Source organism: Emiliania huxleyi, assembly GCF_000372725.1.
Source record: "Emiliania huxleyi CCMP1516 unplaced genomic scaffold EMIHUscaffold_92, whole genome shotgun sequence".
NCBI classification, from domain to species: Eukaryota; Haptophyta; order Isochrysidales; family Noelaerhabdaceae; genus Emiliania; species Emiliania huxleyi.
In genome coordinates this window covers 246133-258986 of record NW_005195149.1, presented here as the reverse complement: position 1 = coordinate 258986, position 12854 = coordinate 246133, and the positions used below count along the sequence as shown (strand labels likewise).

General features: G+C 67.1%; 4 protein-coding genes across 4 annotated transcripts; 1 reads left to right on the top strand and 3 right to left on the bottom strand.

The window, feature by feature from the left end:
* Nucleotides 1–2889: 2889 nt before the first annotated feature.
* On the top strand, nt 2890–3204 carry EMIHUDRAFT_360119 (hypothetical protein; the record flags this gene model as incomplete). Its single annotated transcript, XM_005757209.1, has 1 exon — nt 2890–3204. A coding segment is annotated over one exon (315 nt), but the record flags the coding sequence as incomplete, so codon positions are not given.
* A 199-nt stretch (nt 3205–3403) lies between these two features.
* On the bottom strand, nt 3404–4691 carry EMIHUDRAFT_422747 (hypothetical protein). The gene is made up of 3 exons (XM_005757208.1): nt 4072–4691; nt 3823–3966; nt 3404–3751 (listed from the first exon to the last, which is right to left on the bottom strand). Exons 1-3 carry the CDS (start codon nt 4447–4449, stop codon nt 3578–3580), a joined length of 696 nt encoding a protein of 231 aa, XP_005757265.1. The 5' UTR covers nt 4450–4691; the 3' UTR covers nt 3404–3577.
* Nucleotides 4692–6652: 1961 nt separating this feature from the next.
* EMIHUDRAFT_107515 (hypothetical protein) lies at nt 6653–10471 on the bottom strand (the record flags this gene model as incomplete). Its single annotated transcript, XM_005757207.1, has 3 exons — nt 6653–9142; nt 9251–9334; nt 9404–10471. 3 exons carry the CDS (start codon nt 10469–10471, stop codon nt 6653–6655), a joined length of 3642 nt encoding a protein of 1213 aa, XP_005757264.1.
* A 1152-nt stretch (nt 10472–11623) lies between these two features.
* On the bottom strand, nt 11624–12667 carry EMIHUDRAFT_439073 (hypothetical protein; the record flags this gene model as incomplete). The annotated part of the gene is made up of 4 exons (XM_005757206.1): nt 11624–12082; nt 12270–12522; nt 12559–12579; nt 12617–12667. Coding segments are annotated over 4 exons (783 nt in total), but the record flags the coding sequence as incomplete, so codon positions are not given.
* Nucleotides 12668–12854: the final 187 nt, after the last annotated feature.

Genomic DNA, 12854 nt, shown 5'->3' with positions numbered 1-12854 from the left:
GCACGCTGCCGAAGTCGGCGCCCCCCTCGCATCCGCAGTAGGGCGCCATCCTCGAAATCGGGCCAGCCTTGACGTAGTCGGGCATCTTGCACACGGTTGCCAAAGGTTCACTCAGCGGCTGCAGCGTCGGTGAGGGCGACGGTGGCCAGGGCGGCGGCGGCGGCGGAGGCGGCGGCGGAAGCGGGGGCGGGGGCGGCGCGGGCGGGGGCGGCGACGGTGGGGGCGGCGGCGATGGCGGGGGCGGCGGGGACGGCGGCGCGGGCGGCGGCGCGGGCGGCGGCTGCGGCGGCGGCGCGGGAGGGTCGATGAAGAGGTACGCGTAGAGGTCGAATGGCGGCGGCGACTCGTCCCCTCCCGCCGAACTCTGGCGGCTCCCGCCGCCAAGCCCGGCCACCAGAGGGACGCCAGCGCTGGCCACATAGAGGGACGCCAGCAGCGCGGCACCGACGCCCAGGACGAGCCTCCGCCGCCACCGGCCCGGCGGGTGGGCCTTTGCAGACGGGCCACCCTCCTGCAGCTGCCGCCTATACAGCGCGAGGAGGTCGGGGAAGGGGTCAGGGAGAGGGGTCCCAGGGGGGGGGGGGATGGGGGCTGAGCCGCGGCTGGCGCCAGCCCTTCCGGCGCCGCGGCGCAGCGGGCGCAGCCTACTCCACGGTCCGACAGGCGCTTGTCATTCCTTCGCGAGACAGACACTCCGCCGCGCCGCGGCCGCGCGTGCCTCCGCCAACTCAACGTCTGCATGCAGCTGGGTCTCGATGTAAGCGAGCTCGTCTAACACCTCCACCATCAGTGGATTGCCGCTCAGCTTGTTGCGCGACTTCAGCCATGGGAAGCGCTCCCGGTAGCCGGTGATCTTGTCGAGGGGGTCGAGGCACTCCCGGTAGCCGGAGGAATTGTTGTCGTCGCCCGGGTTCTCCTTCCTCGACATGCGCAGCAGCTGGTTCCACTCGGGGTCACTTCGCGTGCAAAAACAGCGCCGTTCGCCGCCGTGAGAAGAAAATACGTCCGCCATAGCAAAACCCGGAGCGCAGAACTAACCCTCGGAGACCCGTGTTATGGCCCTGCGACCGCGCACCCCCCCAGGGCTAGGGCTCTCTTGCCCGCAACCCGATCCCGATCGAAGCAGTGTGCAAAGACCTACGAGATCCGGCGTATCCCCACCCCCGTACGGGTCACAGAGGCGCTTCAAATATCAAAAGCGGCCGTGTTGGAGGGTGTGGCGTGACCCGCGAGGGCAAGGGCGGGACTTCTACTGGCTTGGGACCTCAAGTACAGGTCCAGGCCTCATCACAACCGCCGGGGCGCAGCTCCAGGGCCGAGCGTTTTTGATCTCTCGGTGAGTGGGCGCCCGCCCGCCGCCTCTGAGCGGGGGTCGGGCCCCCTAGACTGAAAACAAAAACAAAGTGTAGAAACCGTCAAAAACAGCCTGCGAGAGCGGCGCTGCGCGCCGCCTAGAGGACGACGACAGCGAGGATGTCATGTTGCGCGACGGCGTCATCCATTTCGTCAAGCCACCTTCATCGTGACCGTCGCCACCCTCGCCGCCGTCTCGCCTACGTCGCCGCCGTCGCCATCATGGGCCTCGCTGCCGAGACGGTGCTGTTGCATCTGACTCAACTCTCCCAGCCCACCCCCCTGGCTCCTATGCCGACGTGCGTCCCGCGTGCTTCCCCCTCCGCCGATGTCTCTGCCGCCGCCCGGCGGAGCTCTGCAGCGCGGGCCCTCCTCGCCGCCTTCGCGCTGCCGCTGCATCGCTGTCGGCTCGTCATTTCTGTCTACGGTCATTTGGGGCTGCCATCGCTGTTCTCTCTCTCCCGGGGTCAGCTCCAACCTGCCGTGTCGGGACGTCGCCCCCTCGGCTCCCCCCCCCCCCTCCGCTGAACGGTACTGCGATTATCGCCTTGTCCCAGGAGCCAGATGCGTGTGTCTAATCGTAGTGGGGGCCCTGCCCCCCCTCTGTTTTCTGTTTTCTGTTTTTCAAAACGCCCGCCCGCCCGCCACCCCGAGGCGGCTCGGCCCCCCACTCACCGAGAGATCAAAAACGCTCGGCCCAGGCGGCCATCCTGGCGGATGGGGCGCTTGCGCGCGCCCCGGTCATGCACATATGACCGGCGTGGGGAAAGGGTTAAATACACCGGCTCTTCGTTTCTTCAACATGGTGCATAATAGACACTGCTAAGCTCCGTTCCGCTGTGCAACGCTCTCACTCTCTCAAGCCCTCGCTCTCTCTCTCTCTCTCTCCCTCTATTTACGCAGGCCACCCCTCGCGGCCATGCCTCGGCCGATGTCGACCGCCGAGTCGTCCTTCATCCTTCGAGCGCTCGGCGAGGGCCTCCGCGTCGACGGCCGGCGGCCGCGGCCGCTGAGCGTGGCGTGCGGCTACCTTGTTGAACCAACTCGCAATGCTCGAAAAGGACCCGCCCAATCTGCAAACACAAACAACTCCCAATCTGCTGCTGCGCGTCCGCACTCTGATCGTCACTGCTGTCACTCACGGGGCTCGACATCTGAGCTCGAGACCTAGCCTCACTGTTGGAAAATAGTTACGAGAATGTGCGGTAAGCCCTACCTACTCGCAACTGACAACAAACAACTCTCAGCGGGACCTCCTGCATGCATTTTCGGTGTGTGTAGCTCTTGCGTTTTACCGTGAGTCCCGCTGAGTATCGCTCAGTGTCACCGGGTCTCGCGGCGAATTCTCGGGCGACGCTGATTTTCTGAAGGAAGAGTAAAGCTGGCCTTATACGCTCGCTCATTCACGGCTTGGGCGGGGGAATCCACTGCTTGATTCATCTGTTGTGTTTGTGTTGACACAGCAACAGCTGCTCGTGCTTACCAGTCCCTTGTGCTGACACGATGTCCTCCAAGGACCTCCTCAAGCTGATCGAGGACTCGGCCGCCGCTGTGGACGTGCCGTCGACGCCGCTGCAAACCGATATCGATAACCCGGGCGACAGCGTCGCACACGAAGCCACACGAAGCCAGAAGGCACACGAAGCCAGCACAAAGGTGCAGGAGGTGGTTGCCCTCGTCGCTCGCGCGGCTGAGCACGTCAAGGCCACCGGAGAGTTCTGCTTCGACAAGGCCAAGGACGCTCTCGGGGACCGCCACGGAGACAGGGCTCTGGCCGCCCTGGCCGGCGTCGCGGTCGGCTACGCTTTGCACGCTCTCGTTGCATACAGGGGCAGCAAACGCATCGCGTGATCCGGCTCGGTCGGACACGGCGCTCCCAGTCTACCGACCACCGATCGCACAACGCAGAGCTGGATCTGAGCCGCGCGAGCCGCAACGGTCGCGCCGCGCTATCTTGTCCGAGGGAGAGTGAGAGTCGCGCGAGCCGCAACGGTCGCCGCGCTATTTCTTGTCAGGGAGAGCGAGGTGGGTCTCACACACAGCTCGCTGTTTTCTCATGAAACGTAAGCAAATGCTCTCCACCGTCTAGCTAGCTTGGGTAGGCCTCTACGTAACGTATTACTGCTGCGCGTGCTGCTCGCGGCTCAGGCGCAAGGGCTCAGGCGCCGGGCCGCGGCGCTTCAGCCCTCGGCGCTGCACTGGCGTCGGGGCTAGGCCTAGGCCCTCACGAGCCACCGCCCCCCAAAAGGCCCTCCCAGCAAAGGGCGAGCGCGACTGCCGGGTACAGGGCGGGGAGCGCGCCAGCGTGCAGCAGGGACAGGGCGAGCCGCGCGTCTGCCGCGGCCTCCGCCGCTTGCCGCGCGGGCCGCGAGAGGTCAGCGTTGTTGAGCCTCGCGACCTAGCAGCCGGGCCTGTGCCTCCGGGGTGTGTGAGGCTGTGCGTGTTCCTCCCGGGCGTCGGCAGAGACACCTCGCGTCGCACCCGCGCGCAAAAGACGCGGCAGTTGCCGCTGTAGAGCGAGAGGGGGCGCTCGTCGTACGCCGCCGCGAAGTCGCGCACGGCGGCCAGCTTGGAGCCAGCGGGGAGGGCGGAGCCGCTCGCACGTAGCCGCACCTCGCGACCGGAGTGTGGTGTGTGTCAGGCGAGGTGCATCTCATCAGTGCCTGCCTGTCTCCTCTCCATCTGCCTGCTTCTCTCGTGACTGGCGCACAGGCGCACCTCGCCGTCGATGCCGCCGCCGAGGAGGACGTGCCACTGCACGGGCTCGCTCCACCACACCGGGTGCGCCGCTCCGCCGCGGGTCATAAAGTCCATGAGCAGCGAAGAGCTCTCGCACGCGACGGGAGAGCGTCTCCTCGAGCGGACCGCGACCGCCTGGTGCGTGTCCCGGAATAGCCAGCGAGCGAGCCCGCCGCCGCCCTCGCTCTCTGGGAAGGGATAGAAGCCCTTGACGCGGCAGGTGAGAAGCTCGGTTGCTCCATCGACCAGGGCTGGCGCGTTCGGCACGGGCGCCCCGCCGCAGCTGTCGACGAGTGGCCACGGCGGCTCAGCGCGAGCCCTACTGCTGCTGCTCGCCGGAGCAATGCTGCACAGCATGACAGGCAACGTCAGTGGATTAGCTTGCTTGCTGCCAGTCACCCCGACGCTCGCGCCAGCTTCGAGCAGCAGCCGCGCCGCCTCGGCCTGCCCGTGGCGCGCGGCCCACAGGTCAGCAGCGTGTCCTGGTCGCCGGTCTCGAGCCGCGCGTCGAGCCGGGCCGCGAGCGACGTGCTCCCGCACGTCGGGCCGGAGAGGTGGGCGCGGAGCGAGCCGAGGTCGCGACCGCCCTGCTGTTTAGGAGGTGTGCGCCAAAGGAGGTGTTTCTTCAGAGCTTAGCCTTCGATGTAATGAAACAACGCAAGGCGGACATGGCATATCGCTCTCGGGCCCACAGACATCCCGCACACTCGCCGCACACCCGCCGCCCCCGCGCGCGCCCCACCCCGGCCGGGAGAAAGGGGAGTGACAGTTTGGGACTCGCAAGCCCGAGTATGTTGAGTCCTGGCTCAACAACGCAGATAACAAGAGGGGGTGGTCCGGCTCACAGGTCCGGCTCACGCGCCTCGAGCTCGCCATCTACCGCACTGAACACTTCCGCCCCCTCGCTCCCAACCCATCCACCCCGCCCTGGGCCGCGCCGCGCGATCTCGGGCGATCTCGCGCGATCTCGGGCGATCTCGGGGCCGCGCCGCGCTATCTCGGGCGATCTCGCGCTATCTCGGGCGATCTCGGGGCCGCGCCGCGCTATCTCGGGCGATCTCGGAGCGTCGCTCGCGCGGCGTCACACCTGCTCAAAAAGGAAGGAGGTTGGAGGCAGGAGGTCACGCCCCATCCAGAGCGCCGTCGTCGCCGGGTTTTTGGCCCCCGGGTCGTCGCCCGACGGTTGCTGCGCGGGGCAGCAGACCACCGGACGGCGCGACGACGCCCCGTCCGGCACGCTCCCCCTCCACCCGGCTATTGCCGCACGAGCGCCCTGGAGTCCTTTTCTTTCATCCGGCGGATCGGATCCGGGTCGAGCAGAGATCGGGCTCGAAAGACATCTCCGCTCTGTTGCACAGATCGACCGATCTGTACAAAAAAGCAAACACCCACGGGCATAACTAACACAATCAGAGCCCCTCTCTCCCCCTCTCTCCCCTGCCCGCCACACGGTTGATATGGCACACATGACCACGCCACCTCGCGCGCAGGTGGGAAAAGGCACAATGAACGATGGGCTTGCCCATCCCGGAGTGGTTCGATCCCACACAAACCCGAGACGGTGACGGGATGCTGGCTGATGGTCTCAGGCCCAGTGAGGTAGTGCATCAGACTATCCCGGATCCTGCTGACCAAGCTCCTCTTGTAGCTCGATCGGTCACACCGCCATCGCCGTCGGGGAGAGGGGGGACGACACTGCTTCGGCAGCGTGCACCTCGATCCTGTACCGTGTTTATTATGACCCCCCCCAATGAACATACCAGTGAGGGAGGGCGAGACGATCGAGGGGTCCCGTACCACGCGGAATCGGCCCTATCCAGTGCTCAAGTGCTCAATCAGAGCTACGTGGCTGGGTTCACAGCGATTGTAGGAAAACGAAGGGACACTTGACGGTCGCGGCCTTCCGACTCGCGCCTCCGCCTCACTGGCACTATTGTAGCCCTGGCCGGTGCGCGTGCGGAGTTGAAGTTCCGGAGTGAAAATTCGAACGCGTTCTCTCCCGGTGACCAAAAAATGTCCACCTCAGAGGCACCTCCGGAGGCAGGCCGCCGCACGCCGGCGACACAGCTCCAGCTGTCGAACTGACCCGCAGCTCCTCTCAGAGCGGGAACTGTGACGAAAGTTGACTGAGGCAGTTGTCAGGAACCATCATACGGATCACATGGTGGCTCTCTCATGACGGGAGACGCCCGACCACTCCTGGGTGGCACTGCCACCGGTGTCGCTCGACGTCCTGTCGACAGCGTGCCGACAGCGACACAGACCATGTGGGACGCGTCGAGTATCGACCTCTACTGCTTACCCAGCCTTCGAGTGTATCCTGGCTGTGGTCCCACACCCACTGGTGTCCATCTCAGAGACCGCAGGAGGTCATGAGGGTCGATGGGAGTGCCAACCCCACAATGCCTAAAAACCCAGCCCAGTAGGTACACAGAGACATACAGAGAGAACGCCGGCTCAGTCAGAACAACAACCTGAATCGAAATGTCACCTACACTTAGATTGTATCGAACCTAAAAGGGAAGCACAGCGCACGGCAGGGAATGCGTATAGGTGTGTGTCAGGGCTCCCCGAAGCCGAACTTGACCCACTTCCCCGCGTGCCCCGGCTTCGCGTCCATGCCCGTCGCCGTCGCCACGGCGGCCCGCTCGGCGCTGTCCAGCCCGAGCAGAAACTCGATGTCGTCGAAGCCCTCGCAGTCAAACGCGGCGGCGTAGGACTGCAGCCCGATGCGCCCGAGCGCCTCGGCGACGGCCGCCATGCCGCCATTGTCGGGAGGCGCCTCCTTGTGGACGGTGCGGCCGTCGGGCAGGAGCTCGAAGAGGCGGCTTGGAGGCAGGGAGGGCGCGGAAGGGGCAAAGGGGGAGGCGGAGGAGGCGGCGGCGGCGGCGGGAGCGGAGGAAGGGGCGGTGGGCACGGGCGCAGCGGCAGACTCGCGCGGGCGCTTTGCGGGGCGCGGCGGCGGCGCCGGCCCCTCCTCGCCGACCGCTCGCGCGTACGCCACCGCCGCCTCGACCGCCGTGTCGAACGAGCCCACGCGGACCTGCCTGCCGTCCACCCTGTGCTCCACCTTGAAGCGCGAGCCGTCCTTGAACACGCCCCTGTAGCCGGTGCTGCTGCTGCTGGAGAGGTGCAAGCGCAAGCCCTCCGCCTCTCTCGCCACCGCCTCTCTCGCCACCGCCGGAGGAGGAGGAGCCGGAGGCTGGTACTCGCCGACAAACCGCGCGTACGCCACCGCCGCCTCGACCGCCGTGTCGAAGGAGCCGATATGGACCTTCCTTTCGCCCGCCCTGTGCTGCGCCTGGTAGCGGCCAGAGGCGTGCTGGAACACGCCCCTGTAGCCGGTGCTGGTGCTGCTCGAGAGGTGCAAGCGCAAGCCCTCCGCCTCTGTCGCCACCGCCTCTCTCGCCACCGCCTCTCTCGCCACCGCCGGAGGAGGAGGCGGAGGCTGGTACTCGCCGACAAACCGCGCGTACGCCACCGCCGCCTCGACCGCCGTGTCGAAGGAGCCGATATGGACCTTCCTTTCGCCCGCCCTGTTCTGCGCCTGGAAGCGGCCAGAGGCGTGCTGGAACACGCCCCTGTAGCCGGTGCTGGTGCTGCTCGAGAGGTGCAAGCGCAAGCCCTCCGCCTCTGTCGCCACCGCCACCGTCGGCGCGTGAAGCGTGCAGAACCACGTCTTGCGCCCCGCCTCCGCCTCGCTCCTGAAGCCGGCGCATGCCAGGCAAGCCCAGCGCGAGCAGCCACCGGCGTCGCACCCGACAGAGGGCGCCATCACCTCGCCCGCCTCGTCGTCGAGCAAAGTGCCGCACACGCAGCAAGTGGCGGCGGGGGCGGCGGGGGCGGGCGGTGCGTGGGGCGGCGCGCTTTCGCTTGCGGCGGCGGCGGCGGAGGAGGAGGAGGGGAGGGAGGCCAAGGACGGAGGGCCACGCGCCGCATCCGAGCGGCGCTTTGGCGGCGGCCCTTCGAACGGCTCGAGCGGGCGCTTCGCCATGCGGACCCGGTTGTGCGGACCCGCCGCCCCCGCCGCCCCCGCCGCCTCCGCCGCTCCTGACGCCTCCGCAGCCACGACGTCGCCGTCTGCCGCCTCGGCCTCCTCATCCGTAGCCTCCTCATCCGTAGCCTCCCCCTCCGTAGCCTCCTCATCCACCTCCGCGTCCACCCAGTAGGCCTCGCCGGCCGCCTCGTCCTCCTCGTCCATCGGCTCCGCCACCGCCGCCGCCGCACCCTCCTGCTCCAAACCATCCTCCGCCGCGTCCGCCGCCACCGAATCCTCCTCCCACTCATCCTCCGGCGCCTCGCACCGCCGGCGAGCCGGGTCCGGGTGCATCCAGCAGAACCACTCGGCAGGCAGTGGGCGGGGCGTCTCGGCAGGCAGCCGCCGCCACTTGTCGCACCGGTCGCAGGCGACCCACAAGCAGCGGGCCTCGCCCTCCTCGTCCTCGCTCTCGCCCTCGTCCGAGTCGAGCGCCTCGCTGCCGGCGGCAGCCGACCCCTGGGCAGGAGCCTCGCCGACCGCCCTAGCGTACGCCACCGCCGCCTCCACCGCCGTGCCGAAAGTGCCGATGTGTCTGGACTTGCCGTCCACGATCCGACGATCCGCGCGGAAGCGGCCGGTCTTGAGGTCCTTGCGAACGCCCTTGTAGCCGGTGGCGCTGCTGCTGGAGAGGTGCAGCCGCAAGCCCTCCGCCTCCGCCTCCGCCGCCACTGTCGGAGGCTGATACTCGCCGACCGCCCGCGCGTACGCCACCGCCGCCTCCACCGCCGTGCCGAAGGTGCCGATGTGTCTGGACTTGCCGTCCACGATCCGACTATCCGCGCGGAAGCGGCCGGTCTTGGGATCCTTGCAAACGCCCTTGTAGCCGGTGGCGCTGCTGCTGGAGAGGTGCAGCCGCAAGCCCTCCGCCTCTGTCGCCACCACCGGAGGCTGGCCGACCGGCCTAGCGTACGCCACCGCCGCGATCCACTTGGGGTCGACGCCCTCCTCCTGGTCCCCGTCGTCGTAGGCGATGTCCGCCCTCCCGTCGGCGTGCAGCCTTGTCACCGTACCCTGTAGGAGGTGCGGCCGAGGTGAAGCCGAGATGTCGCCGAGATTCGGCCGAGATCTACCCGCGATGTGGCCGAGATCTACCCCGAGATCCGACGGGGCCGCCGTCACCGGGTAGAACTTTGTGCCGACGGCGCCAAGCGCGGTCGCGCCGAAGCGGGCGCGCACCTTGGCCCCAACGTGCAGCTGCGGCGCCTTCGGCAGCACGGACCTGTCCATTCCCCCCCCCTCCGACGCCCCCTCCGCCCCGCCGCGCCCTCGCACCGGCGCCTCCTCTGCGACCGCGCGCGCGTACGCCACCGCCGCCTCCACCGCCGTGTCGAAGGTGCCGAGGTAGTTGTGCACCTTGTTCACGATGTGCATCGCCTTAAAGCGGCCAGAGTGCTCCTTGCTCACGCCCAAGTAGCCGGTGATGTTGCTGGAGAGGTGCAAGCGCAAGCCCTCCACCTCCTCCTGCACGGGCGCCGCTGCTGGCTCGGCTGCCTCCTCCTCCTCCTGCTCAGCCATTTCCTCCGCACCAGCCATGCCGCCGCCAGCCGCCTCCCCGCCGCCGCCGCCGCCGCCGCCTGAAGCCTCATCCCCAGCACAGCAGCGGGCTGCCGCCGCCGCCTCGACCTCTGAAGCCGCCTCCGCCGCCCGCTGCTCCACCTCTGCTGCTGCCGCTGCAGCCGTCGCCGCAGCCGCCTCGGCCGCCTCCTCCTCCGCCTCCTCCTCCGCCTCCGCCTCCGCCGCCGCCTCCGCCGCCTCCTCCTCCTCCGCCGCCGCCGCCGCCGCCGTCGCCTCCGCCTCCGCCTCCGCCGCCGCCGCCTCCGCTGCCGCCTCCTCCTCAGCCATCCGCACCGCAGCCGCCGCCGACTCCTCCTCCGCCGCCTGCACCGCCGTGGCCACCGCCACCGCCGCCGCTGTCTCCTCTGAGACCGGCGGGCCAACAACCTCTGCAGCCGTGCTGCCGACGGGCAGCGGATGCTCCTCGCTCGACGCGGCCGCCGAGCTAGCCGGCGCCAGGGCCGCAGCCGCAACGACAGCGGAGAGCTGGTCGGCTTCGAGCTTGCACGTCTGCTTCGCCTCGTCCCAAACCATCACCAGTCCCTTCTTCGTCGCACCGCCGCGCTCCGGCTTCATCTCGTGCGCGGCGACGCAGCCGCCGCATGTGCACGGCATCGCGATGCGAAGCGTGTAGGGCTCCAGCGACGGCTCGAGGTTTCGAACTCGCAGTTTTTTGACCCAGGGCGTAGCCAGGTCCTCTTTGTCGAGCGCCCGCGAGAGCTTGCCGCTGCGGGCGAGAGACTGCCAGGAGACGGGGTCGGCCCGTGCCGTGTTGGTCTGTGCCATTTTGCAATCAGCTGGAAATGAAGAAAAACCACGCAACGCGCACCCCCGGGGCTAGGGCTCTCTTGCCCGCAACCCGATCCCGATCATCCGGCCCGCTGGATGTGAGGTTGATAACTGCACTCCAAGTGCTCCAAGTGCTCCGCCGCCGTCCGCCCGCGAAATAAGGGGGAAAGAATGCTATCACGCCTTGCGACAGCCTGTCGGCGCAGCTGACCGTGCCATGATGCACAATTGATCACCTGCATAGCTCGCGGCCTTAGTATCAAGCATTCAGTGACGACCTGATCGTACGGCCAGTAGGAAGGTGTCCTTCCAGCGCGTGCACGCTTCTGACGCAATGCGCGTCACAAACTGCCTCGGATTGGCTGCTGGCACTCTCGAGGCTATGCCTACACAGCCTCGCGCGCATGGGCAGTCAAGAGGGACCATGCACCTTCTCAGGACAGCGCCGGTGCCTCTCTCTTGGACCGGCAAACTTGGCGGTCTCGTGTCACCGATGTGGGACCAGTGCGGCATCGCGCCATCGACAGCTCTGAACTGCGCCTCACCACTGACCGGGAAGGCCGCCAAGTGGGTCAGCACCGGTCGCACATTGTGGCAGCAGTCAGTAGCGCATGTCTGATAGCTAGAGCAGCAGCGTCAGGGTCGCAGGGTCGGATCGTGTCAAGCCTCTCGCCCGGCCGGCCGTGTGCAGACGTCGGCCTGTCTGCTGTCTGGAGTGATCTGTCGGCGGTCAGTACGACCGATCAGGTCGGAGTTTTCTGATGATTGGAGGGTCTATCTGTATGTACTCCTCGAGATCTCTCCAAATCTGCCCTCTGATCAAACGTGATCATTTCGGGAAGTTGGTGCTAGTAGAGACTAGTAGAGCCGGAGCCCCGTTTCCGCACTGCCCTGCGCGGCGCACGGTGCCTCCGGGGGCCCCCGCCTCCCCCCAGAGGTAAAAAATCGCCAAAAAAATGCCGAAAAAATCGGCGCCTGCGGCGGGCCATGGGAGATGGGACCCCATCTCCCCCCGCATGGACACCCTCTGGGGCCCCCGCGCCGGCCCAGAGCGAAATAGCACAGTGACAGTCTCAGTCAGACATGCAACACACGGGGACCCAGGGAAGGCGAGCAAAAACCTTATCGCGCGCGCTAGACGCCGACGTGTTCACACAAAAACATACAACCCCGGACCCAAGACGCACAAGCAAGCACAGACAGTCGAGAAGGGAGAGACACATATCACAACGCTGGCTCGTTCATGCAAACAAGCTTCGCATTTTAAAAGTAGTTGAGACGAATTCCCGTCATCCGCAAGACTCGCAAAAGTGCGTGGGGCTCTCACCCCTCTGTCAGCACGTAGTTGTCCGGCTGCGGCGCCGTCTCGTCCCACTCTCCATCCCCGGCGCTTCCCTCCTCGCCGCCGCGGCCGCCGTCCTCGGCGCGTATCAGGAAGAAGGTGAGCATCGGCCCGAGCGCAAAGGCGACCAGGAATTGGCCGGAGTAGTTGCGCGCGGGCGTCTGCGCGTCGTGGTAGGCGAGCAGCGTCGAGAGGTCGCGGCAGAGGGTGATCCAGCTCCAGCCGGCGAAGAAGGCCATCGCGCGCGTCAGAAAGTACATCTCGACCTGAGGTAAGGGAAAGGTCAGGTACGCTTCTCCACACACACACGAGGTGGTGGGGCAGGAGACCCACACGGCGTTCACAGCGCAAGGCCCAGTGCGCGTGGGTGAGTACCTCGACCGGCCCGCGGCTCGCCTTCTTCTCCTCTATTGATTACTGTTGATCGATGATTGACTACTGACTGAGCCAGACCTGCCCGCGGCTCGCCTTCTTCTCCTCCTCGATCCCGTCGAACACCTCCTGATGCGACATGCCGCTCAGCAGCAGCCACGCGCCGCCGCCGGCGGTGAGGGCGATGGTGAGGGCGGAGTCCTTGAGGGTCACTCGCAGCGTCGGGTACTCGACCAGAGACGTCCACACACTGGCCGCCTGAAAAGGAAAAAAAGAAAACCCGAGATGACCCGAGATGACCCGAGATGGCCCGAGATGGCAATCTCGACGGCCCATGTGATATGCTATGGTGTGCTATGCTATGCTATGCCACACTGTGGGGAGGGCTGCTATGCTATGCTATGCTATGCTATGCTATGCTATGCTATGCTAGTAAGGGCGCCGGTGAGGGTGGGGGCGGCGGGGGTGGCTGGGATGGCGGCGGCGGCGAGGGCGGCGGTGACAGCGGTGGTGGTGGGGGCGGAGGAGACGAGGGAGGTGGTGGCAAGCGCAAGGGCGGGTGGGGGCCGGCAGCGGCTGGGATGGCGGTGGCCGCCTCTGTCCACGCCCAACCAACCACCCAACCGAGCGAGCCTTCGACCAGCTCGAGCGCGTGCAGCGCCACGC

Coding starts and splice junctions, on each gene's coding strand:
- EMIHUDRAFT_422747 (XM_005757208.1), bottom strand. CDS start 4,449: ATGCTGTGCAGCATTGCTCCGGCGAGCAGCAGCAGTAGGGCTCGCGCT. Junction 3,967..4,071: donor GCGGCGGCATCGACGGCGAG/GTGCGCCTGTGC, acceptor TCCGGTCGCGAG/GTGCGGCTACGTGCGAGCGG. Junction 3,752..3,822: donor GCGCGCGGGTGCGACGCGAG/GTGTCTCTGCCG, acceptor CCCGGCTGCTAG/GTCGCGAGGCTCAACAACGC.